At 35.5% G+C, this 27970-nt stretch overlaps 1 protein-coding gene across 16 annotated transcripts; it reads right to left on the bottom strand.

The window, feature by feature from the left end:
* Nucleotides 1-19: 19 nt before the first annotated feature.
* LOC121320864 (POU domain, class 2, transcription factor 1-like) lies at nucleotides 20-27970 on the bottom strand. 16 transcript variants are annotated; one of them, XM_041259585.1, is made up of 18 exons: nucleotides 27523-27970; nucleotides 19998-20034; nucleotides 17181-17246; nucleotides 16936-17013; nucleotides 13284-13372; nucleotides 12723-12776; nucleotides 8797-8913; nucleotides 7024-7203; nucleotides 6341-6479; nucleotides 5918-6012; nucleotides 5386-5559; nucleotides 4334-4475; nucleotides 3910-4055; nucleotides 3613-3795; nucleotides 3314-3476; nucleotides 2276-2615; nucleotides 2042-2124; nucleotides 20-1767 (listed from the first exon to the last, which is right to left on the bottom strand). In XM_041259585.1, the coding sequence occupies exons 1-18, from the start codon at nucleotides 27559-27561 to the stop codon at nucleotides 1460-1462; spliced, it is 2433 nt and encodes an 810-aa protein (XP_041115519.1). In that variant the 5' UTR covers nucleotides 27562-27970; the 3' UTR covers nucleotides 20-1459. The 16 variants fall into 16 exon arrangements, with proteins under 16 accessions (XP_041115519.1, XP_041115520.1, XP_041115524.1 ...); XM_041259586.1 differs by having other exon boundaries at nucleotides 3613-3792; XM_041259590.1 differs by having other exon boundaries at nucleotides 3371-3476; nucleotides 3613-3792; nucleotides 27523-27968.

Here is a 27970-nt window from a genome sequence, read left to right as displayed (position 1 = left end):
ATTATCCAGTTTTTTGTTGTGTTTTTTTTTTTTTTTTTTGGTACAGATATGTGCACACGTAGAAGGAAAAGTTTAAAGTCATACTGCACAAAAAACTTCATCACGCAACAGACAGCTTCTCCCCTAATCCAATCAGTTCACACCTCTACCCTTAAAAACATCCAGTGAGCCTTTTTATAATTTTAGGCCCCACACAGTGATTTTAAAACTACAGCTGCAATCCTTTGGCTCTCTACTAGATTATCACCATGTAATAAATCCCAACTTGATCAGCTGATAAATAAAAATTAAAAAAACTATTTTTCTTGAAAACAGCAAAGAACCAACCAACTGGAGCATAAAAACTTCCAGTGCATACATAATCGCATGTGTGCATACAACATTCTCTGTTCTTTTTGCATAGCACGGCTAGAAATTAATCCAGGTCAGCAGCTACTCAAACAAAAAGGAAAAAACTTTTAACCTGAAATAGGAAAAAACTCTTGGGATCCACAGCAGTGTGACCCTCCCTTTGGCAAACTCTTACTTTATTTCCTTATTCTGCACTTAACTTCTAGTCAAGCTTACAAAGAATTGCACATATGCGATTTTGCAGACAACCCTGAATAAACACTTAAATCACTATTCCCTCAGTGTAGCTGCTATTAATCCACTTATACAAAAGGCTGCTTTATCATCAGTGTTTCCAGCGAGAAATAAAAAAAAAAAAAAGAGCCAGTCATGTTGCAATGTTCCCGAACAACCAAGAAGTATGGAAACCGCCAGCGTCTTCATCCAGCAAGGGGCAAGTTTTAGAGCCATCTAATCAACATTTTCATTTAGGGATTTTACAACCTTAAAAGAAAAGTAAGTAACTCTCTGAACAGTAAACACACACAAATATACCCCCCAAAAAGTATGCGCCTGCCTAAACTGCAGCAAAAAAAAAAAAAAAAACAGTACTATTTTTTACCATGATATAAACACTGTTAACAAACAAAAAAGGCCTGTACAACAGACCCAATACAATTAAAATAACAATAACCTAATATAACATATATAAGTGTACTTAAAACCCTTATGTTAATGAATCTTAATTCATTATGTTAACTGAACTGATAAAGTCCATCATCTCATTTTTGGTTAGAATTGTCTATGTTAGTTGAAGCAGTCCTGAAACCAAAAATATGAAATTAGGCAGTTATTCCATTTTTTTGTGCCACAAGCAACCAATAACACTGCACTGTCAAGACACTGAAGGATTCAGTCGAGAAACTCCTGACAGATGAAGACAATGAAATCATTTAATTAGTCTCTTGCAGGACCAACAGTGACTGATGTATGTCAAGGTTGAGAAAAGCTTCTGGCACATGGTGTAGAAAGAAAGTCCTTTTTTTCCAGAGGGTTTCTTTTTTTGGTGGCAGCAAAAAAAAAAAAAAACACAAAACAAGCTTTAAAAGCACAAAAAACCCGTTCGAGTTTATTGGGCCTTGGAGGCGGTAGTGATGGTTGATGCAGCAGCCGCCCCGCCTGCAGAAGTGACAACGTTCTGGTTTGATTCGGCTACAGCTGAGGTGACCTGGAGGTTCAGGGCCTGTGCAGAAGTGCCTGAAGAGGCAGCAGCCGCAGAAACCAGGCTGACTGGGTTGCTGGTGAGCAAAGAAAGGTTTTGCGGGTTAAGGAACAATGGGGCAGTCACAAGGTTACCTCCTGCATTTGCATTGGCAAACAAGAGATTTCCACTGGCATCCAGAGAGGTTATTGGAAGGGACCCGCCAGATGCAAGAGCTGAGAGAAAAACAACACACATTATTCAATAATTCATCCATCATTTTAAATATAGAATAAAATAGCAGATAAATGCAATTATACACTTCTGGCTATTACTGTTTCCATAAAAAAATTGCATTATATTTACATTGTACAATTACATTTTTGATATTACCAGGGCGGGAGCCATAAAGCCTTCCTGGCCACTTACAAAGTAACAATTTTATGTCCGACAACAAATAAAACAGTAAGAAGCAGATTTAAAATCATGTTTCATAAGCATTGTACTGACCTTGAATAAGGGTACTGTTGCTCAACAATGCTGGGTTTAAAGCACTGCCAAATGTTCCTGGATTGAGGCTTAATAAGGCACCACTGAAAATTAAACATATTATACAATTATATTTAAGATTTTTCTTTACATCAACTATCTGATCAAGCATGTAATTTTAAAACAGGTTAAATCCCTCAAACTTATTTATCATATAGCAGGGAGAACTAATAAAAAAATGACAAAGAATCTTACCCTGGTGCAAATTGAGAGGACATCAGACCAGGATTAAGTCCTGCTGCTGCTGCCATAGCTGCCAATCCTGCATTAGCAGGCAGCTGCGTGGCTGCTCCTTGCAAGGCTGCTGACAGTCCAGACGCTGTCACCATGACCTGGTTGGTACCCAATGGAGAAGACACGGCAGTGGATGCTTGTGTGGTGGTACTGGTCTCATGTGTGCTGACCGATTCTGTGGCTGACGTAGATAATGAAGTAGGGGAAGGGCTGAGTGAAGGTGAGGTCACAGCCGAGGAAGCGACCGGTGTGGATGAGATCACGGATGCTGTGTTAGTGGCAGACCCAATTCCTGTTGTGCCTGAAAATTGCACATCATACGATCCATTAGCGATACACAAAAAAAAAAAAAAAAAAATAGATACCGGAGTAATACATTTACAAAGGACCCCCACCCCCCATCTATCTACAACTACCTCTTAAAGCCTGTATCAGTTCATACACTTTTGCAACAACAATTAACAGGACAAAATGTAATCCATTTACAGTCAATGGTATTGGATGGATATTACAAGTTCTTAACATACAACTGATTTGCATATCTTTAGTTAATGCTCTCTGGTGCTGTCAGTCATCAATGAAATAAGATTCATTTGAAAACTCTAACCAAGTGTATACAAATTAAATATCATTCAACCACAAATCAGTTCATTGTTAGATGAAGTAAATTAGTAATGGTTACATATATATAAATTTGTATCTCCTCATTACAACTCACAAACTTATACATGAAATTTAGTTATATAACAAAAAAGTAAAGGTTTACAAAAATTCAAAACCTCTTCTAAATGGTTCTTTTTAACCAATGATGTAAAAAACACAGAAAACAGAGCAACAAATATTAAATTAGCCCAACACTTGAAGGGCAATAATAGGATGCACAAAACTAGGAGCAGGAAAAAAGTGTCTTGTAAAACAGTGGAACTCAAGATGCTTTAATCATCACATACCCTAAACCCCACTTTCTACTAACAGTATAATCTTATAAGCAACAATTACCGTGATAATAAGCATAAAGTTGTTGCAATATTGCAGAAGTATCTGTGTCCCTCATACCTGTGAAGCCAGTATTAGTTACAGCAGTGCTTGTTATAGGCAGAACTGAGTTTACAGTCAGTGTAGTCGGTGTATTACTGGTCACAAGGCTAGCAGTGCTGGGCACCTAGTTCGACAGAGAAAAACAAAATAAAGCATGGTCATTTAAACATCAGCCAAGCATACTTGAAATCACTTAATGTTGAAGTATTTTACCATTTAATGCATTTTATTTGACAGACTGAAAACAAAACAAGGCTTACTAGTGTAGCAGGATTTGGGAAGATTGCTTTAATAGGAGTGCTGCTCATGCTGCCACTGCTAGGCGGATTGATTCTTTTCTCTTTTTGCCGTCGATTACAGAACCAGACACGAATAACCTCCTTCTCCATGTTCAGCTGGTCAGCTATCATTGTGATCTCCTCAGAGGTAGGCTTTTGGTTCTGCTTCAAAATTAAAATAAATACAAAAAAAAAATCCTTTGAACATGTGGCTGTAATGGATGGAATTCATTCATTGTTATTTATTCTGTAAGACGAAGAATCTGAAATATCACCGACCTCCAGAAAACTCTTTTCTAAGGCCACTCGTATGTTGGTCTCAATGCTGGTGCGTTTCTTCCTCCTGCGATTCAGCCCCTCTATTCCCATTCCTGAGGAGTTCAGGACACTTGGGCTGGACAAAGCTTGGTCAGATGTCAAATTCTCTGCATCAGAAACAATGACATCTGACCAGTATTTACAATTGTAATTCCTACTGCCTCCTTACTGGATCCATTTTAAAATGTAGCAAAATCTTAGCTTACAACACATTGTAAAGAAATGCAGCCATGCTTCAGGGGAAACATTCTCCATGACACTGTCAACCTTTCTAATGCTTATCTGTATTGCACAATCTTCCAACACTAGAAGACTCATTCTTTGTGTATTTTGCACAACTTACATGTTTATATCAAGGAATATTTAAAATAAAATAAATACAAACCTGCATCATTTAGCCACTTTTCAAGCAAGGGTTTAAGCTTGCACATGTTTTTAAAGCTGAGATTCAAGGCTTCAAAGCGAGAGATTGTTGTTTGACTAAAATCATTTCCATACAGTTTCCCCATAGCAAGTCCAACATCGCCCTATGAGAAAATAATACAAATGAATCACCCCCTTTTTGATCTACAGGGCAATATTATACTAGAGAGATCTTTTAAATAGTTTACCTATCCCATATTATTCATCCCAAAATAAGCATTGTGAAAATACCTTTAACAAAGATGCTTGAACTGTCAAATCTCTGAACAAAACAAAGTCTAGCCCTATAACCAGCATCACACACAGACAAGTTACTCTTGCATGCCATGCAATATAAAGTTAGATAAAGTAGTGCTATTGAATATGTACCTGCTCAGTGGCTGAATATGTCATTGCAGCCACTGATCGCTTTTATTAGCAAAAGCAGCTTATTGCCAATAGGATTCAACCTCTCCAACTGAGCTCAGTTACATTTTTACTTAAAATGTATTTAAAAATCATCAAAATTAAATTCAGTATTCTTAACTACTAATTACTTTCAGTTCTGTATATATACTTTTTTCTCTTTGCAAACTTTGTGCTTTAAAATATCACGCCAATTTTTATCCTAAAGCTCGTAAGGAACAGAAAACTGGTAAACATGCACATTTGGCATCTTTAATAGTATGACAATATGAACATTTAAAAATAAAAATTACCAAGGAAGATCATTTCTTAGTTAACTACATATTTTTTAATATAATAATTGTAGGCATTTATTTTACATTTAAAGCTGAACAGTCACCAATTAAACGCCAAATAGTGAGGCATCTTAAGAGGAAAAACATTGTTAGATATGAAACCGATTACTCCACAAGTCAACATTTGTTGGTGGACAGGAAATGTAGCATACACAAAATTACAGTTTACACTTTACTATTGTCTGTTCTTGAGCCTCCCTTATTTTTGTTCAATACTTCAAGCACATACAAAATCAAACAGGATGTTCATATACTATCAGTAAACTGTCCATACCTGAGTGAATCCCAGTTTGATTCTCCTCTGTTTGAAAGTTTTAGCAAATTGCTCCAACTCCTCCAGATCACTGGGCTCCTCTAAACTGGGAGTGTCTATGCGCTTTGGTGTCGTCTGGTTCTGTGGAAGTGGCTGAATGGGTGTCGCCGCTATTGTGCGCGTCGGCGTAGCTGGCTGCACAAAGAATAAACATTTATTAATTAAAGAATATTTTCTCTTATATACTCTTGCTCATGGTGTTTAATAAACAATTGCAACTGAGAAAAGGTTATAATTTGTAAAATAGCAACCACAAATATTTTTTATTTTACTATAATAAAACAAATTACAAAAGAACAAACAACTCAATTCCACCAGCTTCATCTGCAGCATGTACTTCATTTTGGATAATGCTGCCTCCTTCAGGTAGGCTTCTTTCTTACAAAATATTCACATGTACAAAGCTCCTGGTCTGTTACTTGTCGATTTATACATGACCTTATTTAAAATATGCATTATTTTAAAATCAAATTTAAATGTCTATTTCCATTACCTGTGCAGTGAGGGTGATGCTTGGTTGTGACTGCAGGAGGTTAGCTTGGCTTTGTTGAGGTAGTTGTGTTAAAAGATTTTGAGCTTGCAGGAGACCTAAACATTAAAATAAAATAGGTTGATTTGTTTAAAATGCATTGTACATTACACATAAAATGATAATACACAAGTACATTACACATATAATAATGCAAATACAATTAATTCTTATTTTATACAAAAATAACATGTTGTACATGTAACATTGTAATACACAAACGGGGAGATTGCGATTTCCAATAGGTTGCGGTCAAGAATGTTTTAACCAAGTTTTATCACTTATTTATTGGATAAGCAATTGGGACAGGCATCTCCTTATATCCCAAGTTCTAATGTTTCTAACTCCTGCTCATAAACTAGCAGAACATCCGTTGGAGAAACTTACTCTGCTGCCCCTGCGGCGTCTGTGATATAATGAACTGAGCCGGTTGCAACTGGGTTGCAATTGGGTGTCCCGGCTGCACCAACACAAACTGCTGCAGATTCAAGTTTTGCTGCTGAAACTGCTGAAGCTGCTGCAGGTCCTTAAATAAAGCATACAAAGATCTTTAAACAGGAAACTGACTGTACAACATTAACAACAAGACACACCACCAAATGTAAAAACACCAGCTAATTCTATGAAGTACACTGAACGATAGAGGAATGTTGCAAACATTAACACCAATGTTATGTTATGTTATGTAATACTGATTATGTTTGTGTAACACTGCAGCTTTAAATAGTAACTACACAATGTAAATTTGTAATTATGACATGATTACAGTTAAATTAACGCTCTTCAAAAAAATCATTACTACATTTAAAAAGGGAAAGCTCACATGTTTTTATGAACTTATTTTAAACTACTAGCCCAAGGAAGCCCAAGACATGCATCTTGTCTTTACCTGATTTTCTAGCTGGTGGAGGGAAAAAGTTGATCCACAAAATTCTAAACTATCACAGAGGCAAACAATATGTGACTGCAGTGTAAAATCAGGATCTCTTTGCTTATGCACCTTCCCAAAGCCAATGTATATAAAAACAAGATGTAATTAAAATGGAAAATAAGTATGTGCTCTTCCTTACTGGTGTTATTTGGATAGGCTGTGAAAGGGGTATGTGTGTCATTGGAGTAGCTGCAGATGCAGAGATGGTTGCCCCGGTGGCATTATGTTGCTGACTGGCAGAGTGTTGGACTGCTGCTGCCAGCAGCTGAGCCTGTGCTTGTTGGAGTAGCAACTGCTGCTGTGCGGGCGTCAAGGTTAGCTGTTCAAAACATAAAAGAACAGTTGTATTTCAGCAATCTACAGAAGAAAGCTTTTCTACATTACATGATATGCCTTTTCTTAGTGCAAACTTTAAAATACACAGGTTAGCCGTAATGCTGCCCTACAGATTTCACCACCTTCTTTCCATTGTAGTGCAGAATCAGTCCAGTTACTGCACTACTAGAAGAATTCAGAAGCAGAACATAGTGGACATTTTCTAAACAGTCCAGATACACAGAATGTTACCCAGTACCTTCATCATGCTGTATTTGATTTATTTTACATAAACATGTACAAACACAAAGATAGATACATAAATACATGGACAGATAGATTTAGATGTATGTAAATGAAGGAAACATTGCAACAGAAGGGCTATTTTAGTAGAAAACTGAGAATTATGTAGGAATTAAAATGGCAATTTCCAGCAATTCCCTAAAACGTAATTCTCTTCCTAGAAGAGTTTTCAAGTTAGGGGAAAAAAAAAAAAAAAAAAAAAATAAAGGAATTAATCTCTGCTATTTTGCTGACAGAAGAATAGTTGGCTGCCAGTTTTACACCAGCGAGCATTGACCACATGGTACTTGTCAAGGCAATCCACTGCAGTGCTGACAATCTCAACAAGGGTTGCGATGAAGTACATGCTTTATTCTGTTGGATATATACAGTTGACAATAAATCAATCAAAAGAAAAATAAATACACTTTAAAAAATAGCTGCAAAATTGCATCAACCAGCTCCAAACTGGCAGGAAAAGGTGGATAACCTTAACATTCCAGTCACTTGATGTGGTGTCAAAATAAATAAACAAATAAAAAAAATCAGTACAACTTGACTACAGGCCTGTGTATACTCTGCTCTTAGTACCATTACATTGCTGGTCTTCCAAAACCTTGACTCTCCACATTAAACAGAGTACAGATATACACCTAAAAATCCCTAAATTTCACAAAACTTCCTGGCTACCCGTGTGTCAATATAGACACTTTTTTTTTTGTTTTTGAATTTGTAGCATACACCACAGCTTTAAATACAACAGCCATTAATATCATGAACATTAGATCACCATGACCTACATCCACTGTATGTGCAGGTAAAAAGAAAGTGACATTTACTGACCAATGGTCAGCCAGTTGGACAGGCCCCATCCAGATTCCGATATGCTCAGTAACTTTTGCTACAGAGTATCACAGCAATGTTTCACTGAAATTGGAAAGGCAAGTCTCTAGATGCGTGTAGAAGTGACACACATGTATGGACGCCTCCAGTATGTCTATAGAGGGGGGTAATAAAAACAAACAAGGTTTTGAAAGACCAGCAGTTACTTGCCACCTTCAGCATCTCTGTGGACCTGTGCAACAGAGAGTGTTTATTAGTATCTGGGCACTTGCAGCAAGACTGGGGCTGTGTGTATTCTGATGGACACAAGATGATAGAGGCTTTGAGACATGACAATCTAATGGGCAGGGTGGCCACAATGACTTGCTACTTCCATAACTACACATTTTCATGACCATGACTGTCTGAAACACACAGTTTACAACATAGGCCATCTAGAATTTAAACACAGGCCAGCTGCATGCTAACTTACTCCAGTGATCTGTCCTCCTGCCAACATGAGCGGAGTCTGTGGGAGAGCACCCTGTACTGAGTGCTGAGTGGAAGGCTGACTTGAGACTTGAGAATCAGCAGATTCTTCTGTTTTAGACTAGAATTAAAAAATATGGTAAGTTAAGGATAATAAGATAATATTCTCTTTTGTATTCATGACAGGGATTTAAATAACTGGCCCTCTACTAGCAAAAGCATTGTGTATATATTTTTGTATTTTAAAATTAGCACTAAACAGCTTAGCTCAAATAAAAGAAACACTACTTTAATGACCATTGTTCTAAAGGTTATGAAAAACAAGTTATTTGAACCCCTGATTAAAGCTGAATACAATTGTGTATAGTGAACAAAGTAATAATTTGTAAATATATATTTTGATCTACTCATAATAAATGTTGTTGCCAATCCCACTCCCTCCTGAAAGAATATGCTGGTTTTCTGTTTCCATGATATACCACTGATTAAAAAAAAAAAAGAACAAAAAAAAAAAAAAATAAAAAAAAAAAATCAGAGCACCGGCACTGTTGTAGGAGGAGCATGAACTGGATACACGCCAATGTTTAGAAGAAAAAAACATTAACTGCCGAACGTCCGCTGAGCAACAGTTAAAAAAAGTAATTGTTGGGGGGGGGGGAGGACAACACAGGCCATAGCAAAGGTAAAGGATGTGTTTCTTGTAAACACTGCAGGGGTTTCTGCAACAACTTAAAGCCTGTGAAGCGACCAAAAATATGTGGTATTCATGCAAGATACTGTACATGGGGCTGGACTCTCAAACCTTTTACTCCAATTCATCATTCGCTTTATTTTTGTCAAAAGGAGTAAACACCACTTACAATTCTAATACAAATAAGAAACAACTTGGACTACTAACTACAGTTGTTTACTTCTGATTGGGCTATTTTTTACCGTCTGAAAATATCGTACTAATGACACTTTGAAGTAATCAGCTTTGAGAATCTAGACCATAGTATGTCTAACCAGTTTTATTCCTCGGAGTGAAACGAGGTTCCCAAATATCCGCAATGTAGCCCAGAAAATGCTGGTTTTGTTTGGGTCCACCTAAGTGTGTGAGTAAACATTTTCACTGCTGAAGTGCAAAAGATCTTGCTACAGATCCCAGTTAACTGACAAGCATCTCAGCTCAATATAGCTGATTGCAACAACAATAGCAAGGGACTACGATGCCATCCTAAAGAAGCGCAACCAGCTGCATTATTCACATTAAGCAAAGAGATTGGTAAATTTTGTTCCCTCTTGTGCATTGTTATTAGGATTTATTTAGGATTACAAGTAGGCTTGGTAATTCTTAATGTTCCCCCCCCCCCCCCCAACACTACCCATGTGATGGGTCTTTAATGCCCCAAACACTACCCATCTTAATATCTCTTGTTCCAACTTCAGTCTATGAACAGCAAAACTGCATAATGTCACTTCTGCAATGTGCAAAGTAACAACCGCTTGTGTTTTACAAATCAAATTGCAGTTTCAGCCATGTGCAGTCACGTACTTATATTATGGATATATATTTGTGTCCAGGTTGAAAGCTGCACGGAAACAGGAGTTTTAAATTTCATGTTGTGGTCACATTTATTACACACAAGAAATGCTCTCAAACGTCCTATTAAAACTGAACATTATTATATAAGAAAGGTAAAGGCTCATTAAAGCTTTGAAGTGAAAGCAACCTACCTTCTTATTACTTTTAGCATAATAATCCAAGATTATTATTCCAGTGTGAAAGGGGCTATAAATTGCATTACATTTAACCTTTTTGTGTACATTCTAATAGCCCGTCATACAATTTCCATACCCTGATTTGGCCCTCAGGCTTAGACGTTTGCCCACCACTGCCTTAAGGCAAGGTTTTAAAAGACAAAATGTGTAGCTACCGTATAGTTGATGTACAAAAAAGGGGTTATGATCTTTCATAGATAAACTCCTAGAGAAACACAAACTTAACTTCAAACAGAGATCATGTTACATATGTTCAGTAATATTATGAAAATACAAAATTAAATATAATTGCATAAAATGAGGTTAACACTACAGTCGCTAACTGATGCCGATGTACAAATCTCTTTGATAACATCTTGCCACCAATACACAGATTTGGTATTTTTAGTGACTTTACTATTCTATCACCAATTGCTTTTGGTTTATTGGGAGTGCATGTTAGGTTCTGACCCATTGTAAGATTCTACTCATACCACACTAAATTATCTGATATGTATTCTGCTTATACAGCCTTTCTTATTTTTTTTAATTCAATACTATGGGCCAGAAAAACAACTACTTTTGCCTATCTAAATGATATTTAAGTTGCTAAATGTCTTTGTGATAACTAAAAACATTACATGCAACATCCATTCCACACAGAACCCCCATTTGCTACACATAGATTAATACTGTTTAAGAGCAGTGTCTACTGTGTTATAATGATTGGTGCCTATAAAAGCTATTAAATCCTGCCGCAGGGGTCATAAAATGAGGGGGGGCTGTTGAGGCTGTACTTTTTAGTGAGAATCAAAATGAAGCTGCTCCGATTACACCCATTAGCACACTGTCTCTGAAATATAGCATTTAAAAATAATGACCACCCTTTCTACAATCATGTAAACAGTACTGCAGAAAAAGCTAACCATGTTCTTATGTACTACTTATCAAGCAATCTATAATACTGGCATAACAAACTCTGATCTTTATTACTAAATAAATGATTTGTTGCATTGCATCTGTAATACAACTAACAGCTTTCTACAGACTAGCAATTAAGTCTGTTGAATGCTTTCAAAATTAAAAAAGACTGCACACAGTTAAAAAAGAATCAATCAAGAAAGGCCATAACTTGAAAAAAAAAATAAAATACTGCCTAACATAGAATTTTCATTTTATGACAATAACACTTATGTTAAGGGGAACACTGCACTAAAAATATACTGCAACCCAGGGGGACGTACAGAGTGAGAGGGTTTATGTTAATTAGAAAATTGGTTATGCGGCGCATGTAAATTCTGCATAGATTTGCATATTTTCCACCACCTGTTTTTTTTAGACTGCAGCTAAACTAATTAGCATAAATTGCTGATTAATTCTGCCAGTCATTCCAAGATAATTACAGCGTGGGTCTGTAAACACGTTGTGCTGGAGATACTGCCTGTTTGCCAACATCTGTCTAAGGGATGAAACTTCACCATGGAAACCAAGGCAATTTTCTATCTCTTTTTAGAAGAGAAGGTCATTCTGTCTGCCTCTCTACCACGTATCTGTATTTAGGATGCATTATAGCTTTTTCTTAGTTGAGCCCTAACACCACAGAAGCAGATGCTATCTTGATATGGGGTAGGAAACATTTGAATGTAATAAAGTGTGACCTTACACATTTTTGAATGCATCAATATTGAGCATGTGCTGTACACTACAAGTCTACAGATTTTGCTCTTAATTGCAGTATTCTTTTATGTTGCGATGATTAACTTTGTTGAAGTCAAACTGTCCAAATATAAAAATACGAAGCCATTAAAAGTATCAACTGCTTACATACATAAATATGCTACAGATTAAATATTTTGGTAATTTGAATAGTATTTTGTCTTCCAGATAATCTGATTATATAGGCTTATATTTGTTTTATATAAACACTGAGCATCTCCTTATCTTTCACATGAACTGGCCATCTGATTTTGATGAGCGGCATACATTTATTTAAAAACACCTTGGCAGAATGTACCAGGGTTGAACTGGTTGTTGGTTAAAAGAAGCACTTTAAGATCTAAGAAGTGTGCCTGAAGGAAACATGCAAAGATATTTTCAACATGTTTCAATTCACAAACGCAAAAATTATTTTATATCTTTTTATTTTAACCAAATAAAGGAGGGATTTAAAGCCTGTTGCAAAACAATTACCTGGAAATTTACTGTCTGAGAAGCAGCCTGTAAACTTGCTCCTGCAAGCTGGACCTGTAGTAAAATGTATACAAAATAAAACATCCTTAAGCAGAGTGTAATGCTCTATAGTATCTATATGAATCCAGGAACTATTTAGAGATTGTTGAAGTGTAATAAAAAGCCATTTTTAAATACTTGAATTTTCAAGTTCATCATGCATATTAAGTAGCTTCTAATTATTTGTACAAAAAAAAAAAAAATACCTGAAATATTGAAAACAAGCTTCCATTATGTCAAAAAATGTTCTTAATGCGAGTCCATGAAAAATGACTGACCGTTTGTATAACCAGCTCAGATGAAAATCGTATTCAAATTTAGTAGGGGATAGTTTGATCATTGTTACTATACTGTATCTACTACAAGCAGAGACTTGCCTTATTTATTTTCTGTTGCATGCCACACATATATAAGAAGAGAGGTAGATGACACAAGACAGACAGGTAGATTAGGGATAGATAGATATTTCTCACAAAGAAGCCATTTCATTTTTGATCTCTAGACAGACAGCTCAATGTTTACCTGATGAAGTAATGCCTGTGCATGTGCATTAGTGATTGCACTTGTTTGCACAGACTGTCTCTGAAAGTCCAATCCATTTGTCTGGGCACCTGGTGAAAAATAAAGGTTTACCATTAAAGCAGTTTTCTAAAATCAGTTTGGGGGGGGGGGGGCGGTTTGGCATGCCCACCCGACAACATTCCTGAAAATATAAAGGTCATTTATAATGGTATCAACTAGGGATAGACACATGTAAACGTTAACTAGAGTAATGATTAGAAAATTGTTAATAGCATAGAAAATGACTAATCAGATAAACCATCTTGTATTGCAACACAAATGGTCTGAACAGACCCATTAACAATGCTAAGTCTGACGCTGCAGCCCAACGTATTACTATACATAAATCATTATTTCTTTCTATGGCTTTAAAGTACTCAAGCTCCTGACATAAAAAATGAAAAAAAAAAAAATTATTCTTAAACATGCAGAGTGATACCAGTACTGCAGATATGGGTAACGGAGGTGGTTGAAAAGCACCATTGCATGGACATTTTGCCAAAGTAGACACAAACAGTAAAATTCCCACTTTGCAATAAAAAACCGAGCTACATGAACAGCACAGAGACAGGAATAACCACCTATTATACAAGCATCCACCAACCCACAGAGAGGCCCACCTCAGGCTCATGACTGAGTATGACTTGCACACACAAGCACCAGAGGCACCGGTAAATCACAGCAAACCAGTACAGCTTGCTCCACCAAGTGCACTCCACAAAGGAGCGAATAACTAACCTAATAGTTGAAATGATCGCTAAAGATACATTGACAATCAGCACTGTTGCAGGACAGGGTTAAAAAAAAATGTTTTGCATACTGTACTTGTACATCACTTCCTGTTAAGCACTGTCAAATAGTACTAAGATTGTTTTTTTCTTTTTACGTATTGCTTCAATTTTGGTATCATGTAAGCATTATTTTTAGCTAGTGGCACTTATGTAAAGTATAATGGTGTAATCGTTTAGTAGACTATGTGTATATGAATACTAAATATATACAGAAATGCCCATCCCCAGTATCAACAGTTTTATTGGCTATCAGAACATTACTAAATCACCACCATCTTACACTAGCAGCCACAATCAAACTTACTGCCTTGTCAATTTCTTACCAGTTTCTATCACTTAACTTGATCATCTCTTTGTTAATTTTTTGACAATATACAAGAAAAATAATAAACTGATTCTAGCTTTATAGTCAAAGCAGGAGGGCTTAACATTTTAAAATATTCATCGTCAAGTAAATACAACAAAACGTCACTGTAAATGTAAGCTGCAAGTAGAATGCTGGTTTAATCTGGGATGCATTTACATTGTAGCAATGACTTTGTATGTCAGCCAGTGGGTCCCAACAATCAACTACCGAGGGGCTAACAGTTTAAACTTTTAGGAAACCTTGGGATTCTTGAAGCCCCCAAATTCTGTATCTCTTTAAAAAGCAAAACATATTTGAGACTGCAATGATGTATACACCACTGAGATATTACACACCACACTAAAACATACAAACAGCCATGAAAACACATGTTGCCTCTGCTATTATCAGGAAATATATGTATGTTTGCATAGATCAGATGGTATTTTAAAGAAAAATAAAACATTCCAAATTGAACAAATGTCGAAACATATACATTTACATATACATTTGTGCAAGCAGTACCGAAGACATAGACTTCAATTCAGTATCAGCAGAGTGAAAAGTAGGGCACCATGACTTACCATAGAATCCCAGGATGTAGAAAGAGACTCGGACAAACCGTGCATACATTTGAAAGTTTCTGAAATGACTCCTCACAGCATACAGCCGCAGGTAGAAGTGAACAAGTTGTGTTAAACCAAACGCCAACACCAAAATTGCCACTTCAGACAAGATCACCAACTACTCTAGGCAGTGACACACATTGTGAAATGTGAAAGCAAACTGGTGCAGTAAAATTAAGAACAAATTGCTGTTACAGACTTGGGGATACCATTTTATACAGTAAGAATAATGATTTCTCCATTTTGTGTGGAACCAACTTATCTGAGCATTTGGACAAAAAACTCACATGACTGCAATATGATTGTCACAATAGGTAAAGGTATTGAAATTGTTTTGGTTCACAAGTAGGTTTAATCTTTTCTATAGCTGATGGAATACACACAAAAAATATCCCCAAATAAGATACATTTAAACAACAATTGATGTTAATTTGACTAAAACGTCTACACAGTACACTGCCATTTTTCCAAGTACACCTTTCAAAACTGGAGTGCTGTCCGAGAATATTTTGGAATACTGAAATTATAATTACATTAGAAAATAATGTAATTCCATCAGGGCCACATGAATGGAAATGTGAAAGCAAACTGGTGCAGTAAAATTTTAAAAACAAATTGCTGTTACAGACTTGGGGATACCATTTTATATAGTACGAACAATGATTTCTCCATTTTTTAAATTTTTTATATTAACGATTCAAACTAAGTTATGACATGCTGTGAAAAAGTGCCCGCCCCTGTGTATATTATCTGTTATGTTGCGCGTGGTTTGTTAAATGTTGGTGTATAGTCATTGGTACACGGGATATAAACGGGTCTGTGTTTCACGTGTGTTTAGAAATGCATATTTGTATTAGGCAGGAGGATTGCACAGCACTTCACGTGCAAGTAAAAAGTAATAATATGTGAGCACGGAGAATTGCACTTTATTAATTCACGTGCAGTTGTACCAAGACTCCAATTGAATGATTGATTAGCAATCGAGTCTTGGTACAACTGCATAAAAACAGCATGTTTTCACCCACTCGTGGTTGGGTGTTCGGTGAGTGGAGAATGGGCGAGACAGGAGAGGTGGGACCAGCACGATACTTGTATTTATCTGCTCACCGTGTTTGATAGTGTGTCTGTCTGTGCACCGTGTTTTGTTAAGTACAGTCCATTTTTGTTTATTTTGGCATAAAGTGCCATGTCCTGTTTCTGTTTGTTAGTTAAACCCTTTTACTTTGCAATAAACCGGCGCAAGCAAGCGCCATCATCATTTCATCCGTCCCGTTTTGTGTATTCATTTCCTGGTTCTGACGCCGCCCACTTCGGCCATCTCTGCGACACATGCCAACGAGGATAACACTTATATTTCTACTATTTTAGTTAATGACCTTTCATACAGACCCATTTACGAATTGGCAACACCTCAAAGTGCAAGGCAGTCTGTTTTACACTTCAGGTAATTTGTAAATACAGTAATAAATTAGCTAACTTTTGATACTTTCAAGTAACTAATGAATATATGCTTTTTCATTGTAGTGAAGAGAAAAACTCCAAAGATTATTATAGTTCATTCCTCTAAGCTGGGTAGCAAAGAAAAATGTATTTAACAGAATACTTGGTGATATGCCTATTACAGGAACCAAGAGTACATCTTAAATTGCAGAGGCTACTGAAACTGTTTTTCATGCATTCATTGTAGTATTTTACCTTTTTTAAATCCTGGATACAACTCCATTAGTAGTTCTCATCTCATCTTTTAATTTGTGAGAATTAAAATTTCACTTTAGGACAGCAGAACTATGAAAAAAAGCTGACCAGATGGGTATCCATGCCACAACCTGTTTCAATCCATGTTAACTTACTTGCAAGTTTGCTGCCTGCAGCCAGGACATCCCAGCAAATTAGATGTTGTAGTGGACCATATCCTGTTGTATATATATCTTAAGTAAATATTGAAAGAAAAGAAAAATCATTGTGGCACTTATCAAAAACTCCTTTGTTCCTATCTGATTTTAAAATGATTGAATGGGATGCAAACACTTTCTCATTCTAGACTGGGCCAACTATATCACAGTACACAGGTAAGCAAGCTGCAAAATCTCCTTACCTGTGCTCCCATCACCACTCTCCATCGTAGGTTTATTCGTTTCTGACGGATTACTCATTCTTGATTCTACAAGCAAAACAAATTTCAGATAAAATTAGTATGTTATGTACATAATCAAATATCAGATGCATCAACATTTCACTATGTGTATTTCTTTTATACAGAAATATAACTATTGTTACATTTTATCCAGGCAAAGTTGTTTGGATTTTAAATATCTTAATTTGGTAATTGAAATAGTTACCACTTTATTTATATATATATTGTACGTACTATTTTAGGTGTGTGCGTTCGTTCAATAACTCCAGTTTCAAGTCAGCCTAAAGTCGTGTGACGGAAATACTGGTTAGATTTGCACGTAATGGTAAAAATTATGATAAAGAACAAACACCCTTTCTAACAAGAATCTACCTAAATACCAAAAAGCAAACATATAAACCTGACAGATTTAGAAAAAAACTAAAAACTAGGTACATCTGTAACTAACTAATACAAACATTGACAGTGCCAAGAAATTAATTACAAATATTCTACAAAATTACAGATCCCTGTTGTAAAAAATTATTTATGCTTGACTATTTGCTAATAATTTCACAATGTTCACAGTAAATGTCACACAACAGATTCAGAAGAGATAACCATGGATTACTGTCCTCCTCTCATTTATTCAATGTCACTACAGTTTATTTACAGTTAAGAGAAACAGTGGCACATTCAATAGACATGGCCATGCTTATTTATTAACATATTGTGGTTTTTACACAAAAAAAAAAAATAAATGCAAAAAACACACTTCAAATTTAAATGCCATGACAAGTTATAGATATATTCTGGTTTTCAATGACGGAACTGCATAGTCAAAGACTTATTTAAATAACAAGATCTATTAAAGAGCTTAGCGCACCCACCTATAACATAGTCGCTGCAGTCCAACATGGTGTCAAGGGGTCCATAAAGAAAAGAAACAATACAAAACTACTGCTCAGCAGTTACCTTTTGCAACTTGACAAAACGAAAGCCCAGTTACTTTACAGCAATCTGAGAAAGCAATACTGCAAAGGGAACTTCAATATCTGTACTTTTAGAGCCTCTCTGCTAGCTATTTTACACTACAATCATCAAGACAACTGAAGCATGAAAAAGTTCCCCTTTTTTCTGTAATAAAATACAAACAAAGATTGCAGCTGGCAGTTTCCATAATGAAGCTTAATCAGTATGCAGCTGATTAGTACTGTATGCAAATCCCCCCTCCCCCCGCTTGTTAGAGCTGCAGAGTGTGCTTTGAAGTCCTGTGAGCAATTCATTCTGCAGAGTGCACTGAAAGCTTTCTACATAATTTAAATCTGACATAAATATTTATCAGCTCATTAGCATATTAATTGGATAGCTTAAAAAAATTCCACCTAGCACAACAGCCAGGGAGTAATCACATAAAAGAAAATGATCATCAGAGCTCAAGCATTATAATTAGGGCCAAAATGAAGTTTCTTGTATGCATTGTCAACCCTGACCACAGCCAAACATGTCACCATGACCGGGTAGAGTGCCTGTTAAATGTCACAAATGTGACATATACAAATTGGAAACAATGTTAGTCTCAACCACATTTAATTAAATTCTTCCTGGAGCAAAGGAACTAATAATGCATGCATTTCCTTAAATAACAAAAAAATAAATAAAATAAAAAAACACTATGCAAAACAAGCGAAAAAAAAATCATAATTGGCAGAACCCCTACAGAAACAGCATTTTACTTTTAAATAACTGCATCAAGTTCCAATGCACATTTACATTCTGTGCAAGTGTTATCTTCTCATTATTGTTAAGCTAAGTTGTTCAGTATTTTAGCATGTTTATTTCTAACTAACTAGCTATTACAGCATGTGGTTTTATTGAGCAGGATTAACCTTCATGACTGAATGTTGCATATTAAGCCACTAGCAGTCCGTAGTACTAAATCACAAAATAAGGCTAAACATCAAAGAGAAAAGTCAACTTCTTTCTCTCATATGTAAAACTGCAGCAATGGAATAAAGTTATTTTTTGGCATGTTATTTTATTTCTCCCAAAATACAAATTTAGTTACCTAACACATACACACACAAAAAAAAAAATACTGTTCAAATGGAAGTTGATTTCTTCATATAAAAGTACGTTTTGGTTTTACTTTTGATGTTGACTGAACAAGATAAATGGACAACTCGTTTTTGCTATAGGGCTGCAACTAGTAGATTTTGGTAGTCAGTTAAATAGTTATTAGATACTAGACCAGTATGTTGACAGTGACTTAAAATCGGTTTAAATAAATTTCTATGCTAGTACAGCAAAAAAAAAAAAAAGAAGAGCTTCTACAGTAGGCCACAGATTTTAAAGAATTTTCAAACCACAAGTTTACTGTACGTATAGTGTTTGAGTAAAAAGAAGCTTCTGATTTCTTAATTTATTTGCAATACAGAAATATTTATAATGTACAGCCCTTTACAGCTTACATAAGCAGGCACTGTTCAAAGTACTAATCATTACAATTAGCAATTCCAGGACTGTTCTGTACTGTGTATTTTTCACCTGGATATCAGATTTCAGCAACTTTTAGATAGTTAACAAAAAACAGTTTAGTTTGTCACATGCATTATTCATAGCACTTCATTTCTTCCTTCATATCCAAATTCATCCAAATCTACCACTACTCCAATTAGCCAACTACTACTGTAGCAAACCAGTCGCTGCAGTTTTACAATTAAATTGACAAATGTAGAACAACAAAATGCTAGTAAAATTTGCTTTCTTAGGATACATCTACTATATGAAATATTTTACCTTGCATGTCATCTTGCTGTGCACTTTCAAAAGAAGTCTGGGGGGGGGGGGGGGGGGGGGGGGGGGGGGGTTATTTATTCATGTTTGAGTTTTATGCTGCTGCATTGGATCCAAAATTTGATACTTTTTTAAAAAAATTTTTTACAAAAACGATATATATAAAAACAAAAAAACCAAAGCAGGTATGACAACCTTTCACAGCTGCCGGCTGCCTGAATTCATCATGTATTTAAATGCATATCGGCACCTTTGGGGTACAGTATATCGTTTTGCTAAAATATATTTATCTATACAGCTGTAATGGCACCTGAACAAAATATCCTTTTATTTTGAAGTCAGAAAATTGTAACTATTTCAGTTTTCTTTTTGTATTTATTTTTAATTGATTACAAAATATAAAAAAAATAAAATAAAATAATAATACCACGGGTAAACTTGGGCACATATGAAAAAATTTCTTCATTTTCACTTCAGTGCTGTCCATCCAGTAGTCATGCTGTTAGCAGTGCACTATTAAGTGTTTGTTCCTTTTGCTTTGTTCAGCTATTCATGAGGGATACTGGCACTGCAGTGGCTGCAGTAAAGCATTAACTAATTTTGCATGCTGGGAGAGGGTAAACAGGAAAGATGAGACAGCAAGACTGCAAAATTATAAAAAATGTGGACCTCCCACCACCACTACTCAGTTCTGAAAGACCATTACATTTGTACGTTTGTTAAGGTCACAACTTGCCATGGTTTTAATGGTGCAGCTTCTACCATGCATTATACAGTGTTCCCCAAACATTCATAATTGTAATAAATAGATACATACTTTAATATACCACCTAACTCAATTCCTAGAGCAAAGCATGGCCCATTTGGACTTTAATTACCAAAAAATGAACTTAGAAATAAAAACATATAAAATTAACCTAATTTTTTTGAAATTTACAGAGAATTTAACCCAAAATCCCTACTGAGCTACCATAACATGCACAGCAGGCTACATTTAACAGGATATGTCCATGTGTGATTGGATGGAAGGTTTGACCACTTGCTGTGGGCATGCCAATTATGCCTTTGCTAACATAAAAGGAACAGATCTATTAAAATCTCATTAACAGCATGATGTCACCAAGGACAAAAAACATAATCCAATAATAATTTAAAATTCTTACAAATAAAGGCTTTGCTTTTGGTGTCCACAAACCCCTTCATCCCCATTTATAATTGATAACCCATGAATATGGGTTTCTACCAACCATCTTCCTATGAACAACCAGCTTTACAAGAGCAATTTTAGAATTAAAGAACCGTCCCCCCACTCATATACAGTATGTGCTATACAGTGCATCAGTATATGGAGGTCATTATCAACTCAAGCCACTGTCCTGAATATCAGCCAGTGAAGGACTTATTCTAGATAAAAGTAATACACTAAATTCCACATCAATTTTTCAGGCTAAAACTGACAACAAAAGCTCCTTCACTGTGGCAACAAAATGCAGTTTTAAAGCTCCCCTGTGGATTGAATGCTGGAAACAGACATGGGGGAAAAAAAGCATTATAGAGACAGCCCAGAGGAAAAATAAAGGTCAGATTTGTAATTTAAAAATTCTCAGGAGATATGCTCTTTGTAATTTGAATAAAGTTAGACATTCACAGTCAGAAGACACACTTAAAACACAGCACTCAGAGAGTAGAAGTACACAGCTTTCCATTAAGCCAGCTACATAGAGTACCTTTACTAGGACAAAGCATTCAGAATGTATTTTAGAGAGCCGAAGCTGCAATCTAACCGCCACTCGGTAAATAAGTGAAAGGTATTTTTGTCATTTCTAGATGAACATCTGATTTTTGTATCTGAATACATGTCAAAAAACATTTGTTTGAATATTCGGATATTTGTCCCAGCACTATTATAAATAGAAAAAAAAACTCAGGAGAGAGAAGCAAGCTTACACAGCAGGTGACCAGCCTCACTTTACAAAAGCACCCAACAACAGCACCTCTTCATTTAAGGAATGTATGCTGCTTTTGAAGTCATAATCCTCCACAAGTCCTCTTATACATTTCCTACAAAAGGAGTACAATGAAGTTTCTCTTCTGCAGCATAGACGGGAATACCCAGGTGGTAAATGTTTCAATTCTTAAGCAGAAAATAAAACTCTGAACCAGAGTAAAGTCAAGAACATCATAAAGAGGCAAAGAGAGGTTTACTGTACTTTATGTAAATCCTAGAAGCAAAGAATTTGTAGATCCTCCAGATAGCGGCCTACTCGTCAGTTACCAATCAAGGTATCATATGATGGAATGGAAATTAAAACTTTCAAACAGGCAAATGTAACAATGATCAATGCATTTAACGTTAACCACTACTGATAGATGTATTTTTTTTCTAAGGAGTTTAAAACAATTATTGAAAAACAGGAAAAATAAACACAGCATTTAATGAGGAACACAAAAATACTACATTGACATTTAAAACAAGTGCGTAATTGAATATTCAAAATATTGTTTGCACTCAGTAAAATCCAACACAACAACCAATCTGCTTTGACAGTTTTTATACAAATAAACAGAAGTAAAACACTGGCTTGGAGAAGGAAGTTGTTATAATAGATCTATAAACTTATGCATGGAGGCATTTAGAAATGGAAATCTAATTTGTAGAGATTTATATTACTCAAACACGGAGCAGACACCAGACAACAGAGGGATTACTGGGCGATAATACCCTGAAAGAATTTTTAAAAAGTTGAATCAGCCACTTTACCAGTAACTCAAATAGAAAGGGAACTTCCCTCCACTTCACGCCACCCTGCACTTGAACATAGAAGAATGCACACCGTTTAAGATTTTTAGATCATACGAGAAATAGACTAATGGGGGCGGGTGAGTTTGTAGAAAAGAGTATGAACTAAGAAATTCAACAAAAATATCTCATATAAACACAACTCGTTACAAGTGCCATGAGACCGCATGTGGAAAATATCGCAGCAGATGGAATTCATAGTTCAAGGTGGTCAGTCTGATAACTATAATTCTGATGTATAGTAAATCCTATAGCTGCAGCTTGTTTTGTTTTTAAGCTATCCAACAAACTCAAAACTAGACTTAAAATGACAAAGACTTACAACACAACAATTCAGGGTTATTACAGCAAATTTAGGACCAAATGGTTATTGTATTTTTTTTTCTGTTTGTTGAATCTTGCCTAGTATATATTGCTTCTTGGTTTTGGGGAATATCTGGTGGTGTCAAAGTCACCAGCCTCCCTCACACCAGGTATGCTAAATGTGGTTTACATCAAGTGAAAACACAGAACATGTTAACATATTGATGCTTCTCTACTTTACAGTGGGGGAAAAAGCATGTAGAAAGTGATAGTTGTAGAATCTGAAAAATTGAGTGTGGAATAACCTGAATTTGGGCTGGGCTACAACTGCCCAGATGCACAAAGCTTCTCATTCTTGAAGTGGAAACTGTCCTTTAACCAAATATTAGTATGCTGATCAAGTAAGCATAATTGGCTGAGGATAACAGCATTCATAAATGATTATTAAAAATATCAAGCAAAGGAAAGCAATGTAGAAAGGACATCAGAAATAAACACCACACATTCTAATTGCACAGAAGAGTGTCTCTCCTTTGCTAATGGGGTATCTGATTATTTACTCCTGAGATTTATTTACTGTAACTTGGTAGCAATTATATGTTTTTATCCAACTCATTTAAAATGAAAGAATATTTAAATATTTGTTTGATTTCTTGAATAATATTCAAACATCAAATATTCATGTTTGTACTAGCAGCAGAATTTCAGCCGTGGGTGACCTATTGTGCCAGTAAATGTATCCCAGGAAATCATTTTTGGAAATCAACATATCGAATGAAAACTAATGTAACACATGAGCAAATTTTACTATAACCTGGTGCATTCTTTTTGCTGATCAAAATATAGTCTTTATTACACCACCTTGGGATTCTCAAAAGAGAATTAAATAATTTCTCCAGTTTTCAGTTCACTTTTACAGTTTGAACAATTAACTATTTCAACTTTGGAGACAAACATACCCGTATTTAAGAAAGTGAATTACTTTATTATAGTGTGCTTATGTTTTCTTTGATGGCTGATGACACATCTCTTTAAAAAATGATTAGTTTGGCTTTACAAAGTATATCATCAAAACATCTTTATTTATATTTAATTGAAATATTACAACAGCAGCAGTGTCTATTGTTTTATTCCATGTATAAAATCACCCTAGGTCTCCTACTACCTTGAACCTTGTTATCCCAACAATGAAAGTCTAGGTCAGAAAGCTTTCTCCTATCTCCTAAATGTCCCCAAAAATGAATGCACTTTTTCCTGTACTTGAATTGCTTCATGTATAATTTGTGAAATTGTTTTTTTGCTACTGGTCAATCTTAAAGACGGCACACTGCAGCAAGTAAAATAACCTCTAACACAGGATTGAACATGATTTACATTTGTTGTGATGGCCGCAGAATACTGAATATAATACTTGTCAATTACTAGGGCTGTCTAGAAACAATAAAATGATCTGGTTATTTACCTTTAAAAAGTACAGTGGAATGCATTAAACATTCCTGCCCTACAGGTTACATATCATCTGTAATTTGACAGATACACAATTGTTGGGTAGTGACTTTAGTGCTAACTTCAAAAAGAACCAATAGAGTTTGAATTTTGAAAATAAAAAAACAAATAAAAAAAATTTAAAAAAAAACAACTGCAGAGCACTATGCCAGGGAATGCACACAGCAGCAAATTCATCAAAACAAAAACATTATTGACATAATTATATCTTAGCAAATGTTGAAAGGTGTATTAAAATTACAGCTACAATGACATGTCTTTAGTTACTGGGTTCCTCAGTTATGTAAAACAGAGAAATATTATAAATATCAATGCCTAGTAAGGTCATTTCCAATCTGAGTTTTCTAAACATATAGTATACACTAGCTGTCGAATCAACACACTCAGAAGCAGGTGTATTTCAAAAGGTCTGGGTTCTCATTACCAACCAATTTACAGAAACATTTTTATATCCTTGTTTTAGCTGAAGTTCAGAGTTTTTATTCTAAATGGTTCAAGTTGGTGAAAAGTGGTGAAGTGAGGTTTCTACAAAAAAAAAAGTTAACAATTATACATAGCTTGGTTAAACTTGGAACAGCTTGAGATGTGTATTCAATAAAGCTCAAACTATCACACACGCATATATTTATGCAAAACCTTAATTTAAATTGACAGATTACCACTGGCATTATGCATCAATTGATCAAAATGGTAGCAAAACTATGCATGTGACAACTGTCTTTCTGTTACCATTAATGCCTTTACTATAAACATATTGGATATAGTACTAGGTTGTATCTAAATTTATTTATATATAAATCCTGTGTACTCTACCAAGATATTTCAGTTGTAATACCTCCCTGTTTAAAAAACACCCTTATCTAGAAATATATTCCTAGTATGAATTAATAAAAAAAAAAATAATAATAATAAATTCAAGGAATCACTTAAAAAAATAGTAGTTAATTGAAATTACAAAAAGAAAAAAAAATACAATAAAAACCGAGGCCTGCTAGTTTTGTAGAAACCCGGGCCTTGCTTTACAGTTTGCTGCCTGGCCTGCTGCACTAGGCCGCATGCACAAAGCAAAAAAAGAAAAAAGAGAGGAGATAAAATCATCGCAACCAAAAAGCACATGGTTCGATATCAAATATAAACAGACAGACTCGAGTTGGTTGCTAAAGATTTAAAATGACTAAACATGAGAGGCGGGGATCTATACAGCCATTTTAAATAAAAGAAACCTCCCCAAATTAGACATTCTAATGAGAGACTAATGTATTAAAGGAACGTAAACACACACACCACCATCACAACGCCTGCATACAACAAACATTTACTGTAATATAGTATGTTCATTACATTTGATTCCCCTCCCACAGTAAACAATACAACAATTTAAAAAAATCCACACACACACAAAAGCACCATCTCTACAAAGCAACGCGTTCGTCTCGGTCCCCATAACTATTTATTGATGATGTATTCTGTACTAAATTCGTGATTTTGTACTTTCAGAGGTATTAACACATTGAGGGCGCTTAAGAAACAAGTGACATCGTACAGATAACGCTGGTTACGTTACAGTACAGCTGTAAGCTAAACAATACTAGCATGCGATTGTAAAATATTTAGCTACTAGAATGTCCCTGTGAAGTTAAACAATATTTGTAACTTGTGTTATTTTAGCACTGTCATCCCTGAAGGAATGAATAGAAAATAAATCAGGTAGTATCTTGTTTATGTATTTATTTTTCAATTACTCACTATGTACCGACTACTTAATGTCATCAAATCTCAAAACAAAACTCAAAAAAACTTACATTCGCAAACACAAGGGCTGCGATACTGTATAGTGTGTGTATATATATATATATATATATATATATATATACACACACATACACACACACACACATCCATACATATATACACACACACACACACAATCCAACTGGATTTATTTGCAGAACAAATCTAGACAACCTAAACAGGTATGTAGTTATGAATGCCACCTTATGAAATGCCGCAAAAAGAAAATAAAAAAAGCTTTGCAATCAACAGCGTCCCGGTCCCACGCTTTTACATAACAGTCACACTTGTGTTTACTAACATTACAAACCAATCACGCAGAATTTCCCTTGAATGCCTGTGAACTGCAAGTGTAAAACCAATGCCGCACCGCAGATCAAAAAAGGTTTTATCCAACCACTTCACCACAACATGCTCGTATTTCTTCCACTGCTCTGCCTCTAGCTACTGTTTTGCATCTGTTTGTCAACTGGAATCATGCTAATAAAATATGCTAACTGCATACTCTCTGGTGGGATACATGAATATGCAATCCGCATGCAGTTGCAAAGAAACGAAGAAATAAAAAAAAAAAATAGGCCAGCAAAAAAACGTGCTTGTATTATAGTCTCATAATAACAAACTACATTCAGTGGTTTCCCATTATTTTAAACCCATTATAATGAAACAAAGTAACAAGAAACGGCCCACAATTGCACTAGACTGGTAAGCGTATGAATATATAAACTCTGTAATGAGTGCATGCTGCAACACAAACACAAAGAAACAACGTTTATTTACCAGCGTTTCAACAATCTTTTCTCTACCTCAGTAATTTCGTTGCGAATTACAGTACAGCGAATAAATTACCCCTGCCTCTGCGCGAGAGAATATGAATATGTAAAGTACACACTGCTCTAATCACACAGACTGGGGGGGGAAGAGGGGGTTATAAATTTACCATCGCATTGCAATCTCCCGTTTTCCCACCAGTGTTGCCGACATTTCTATGTAATAATTATAATGCTGCTGATTACTAATATATTATGCTAAGTTTCCATGTTGTTTTGATTCTCTCCCGCCTGATCTGGGTCGAGAGAAAGCGTCTTTGAATATGAATATGAATATGTAAAATGCAGTAATGATTACCTGCTCCTGAACTCTCATCTTGACTCGCTGCTCCTCCATCCGCCATTTTGAATATTTAACCCGAAATCCCAACCTCGAGATACAGAGCTACACACCCGGCGCCAACAAAAGCATTGGCATTACATTAAGCAATGCGATTATGTTTTTCAAATGTATATACTTAAATACATGCTTTATTTACAAACCCGATGCATTTTGACTTCGAATTTGACATCGAATTCAAAATATTATTTAAATCACAAATTGAGCCAGCCCTCGGTTCACTTTCGGAAACAGCTGTCGAAAACTGACGAACTTCAAACAAAAAAACAACACAAAACGAAAGACTGAATTATGCTTTTTAAGAGAAACTGGAAATTTTAAATCGAAGTATAATCTTACAAGTTTATTTCTGCACCTTGTTAGAAAATTTTGAATAATGTTGTAATTTATGCCTAATTAAGTGTGT

Source organism: Polyodon spathula, chromosome 9 (genome assembly GCF_017654505.1).
Source record: "Polyodon spathula isolate WHYD16114869_AA chromosome 9, ASM1765450v1, whole genome shotgun sequence".
In the NCBI taxonomy this organism is placed as follows: domain Eukaryota; kingdom Metazoa; phylum Chordata; class Actinopteri; order Acipenseriformes; family Polyodontidae; genus Polyodon; species Polyodon spathula.
This window is presented reverse-complemented; position numbering and strand designations above follow the sequence as displayed.

Excerpts from the sequence above, each read along its gene's own strand:
- LOC121320864 (XM_041259585.1), bottom strand. The coding sequence starts at position 27,561 with ATGGAGGAGCAGCGAGTCAAGATGAGAGTTCAGGAGCAG. Across the intron at positions 8,914-12,722 it reads CTCAGACAGTAAATTTCCAG|TCTAAAACAGAAGAATCTGC; the intron begins GTAATTGTTTTG and ends TTTTAATTCTAG. Across the intron at positions 4,056-4,333 it reads AAAGTGGCTAAATGATGCAG|AGAATTTGACATCTGACCAA; the intron begins GTTTGTATTTAT and ends TTTCTGATGCAG.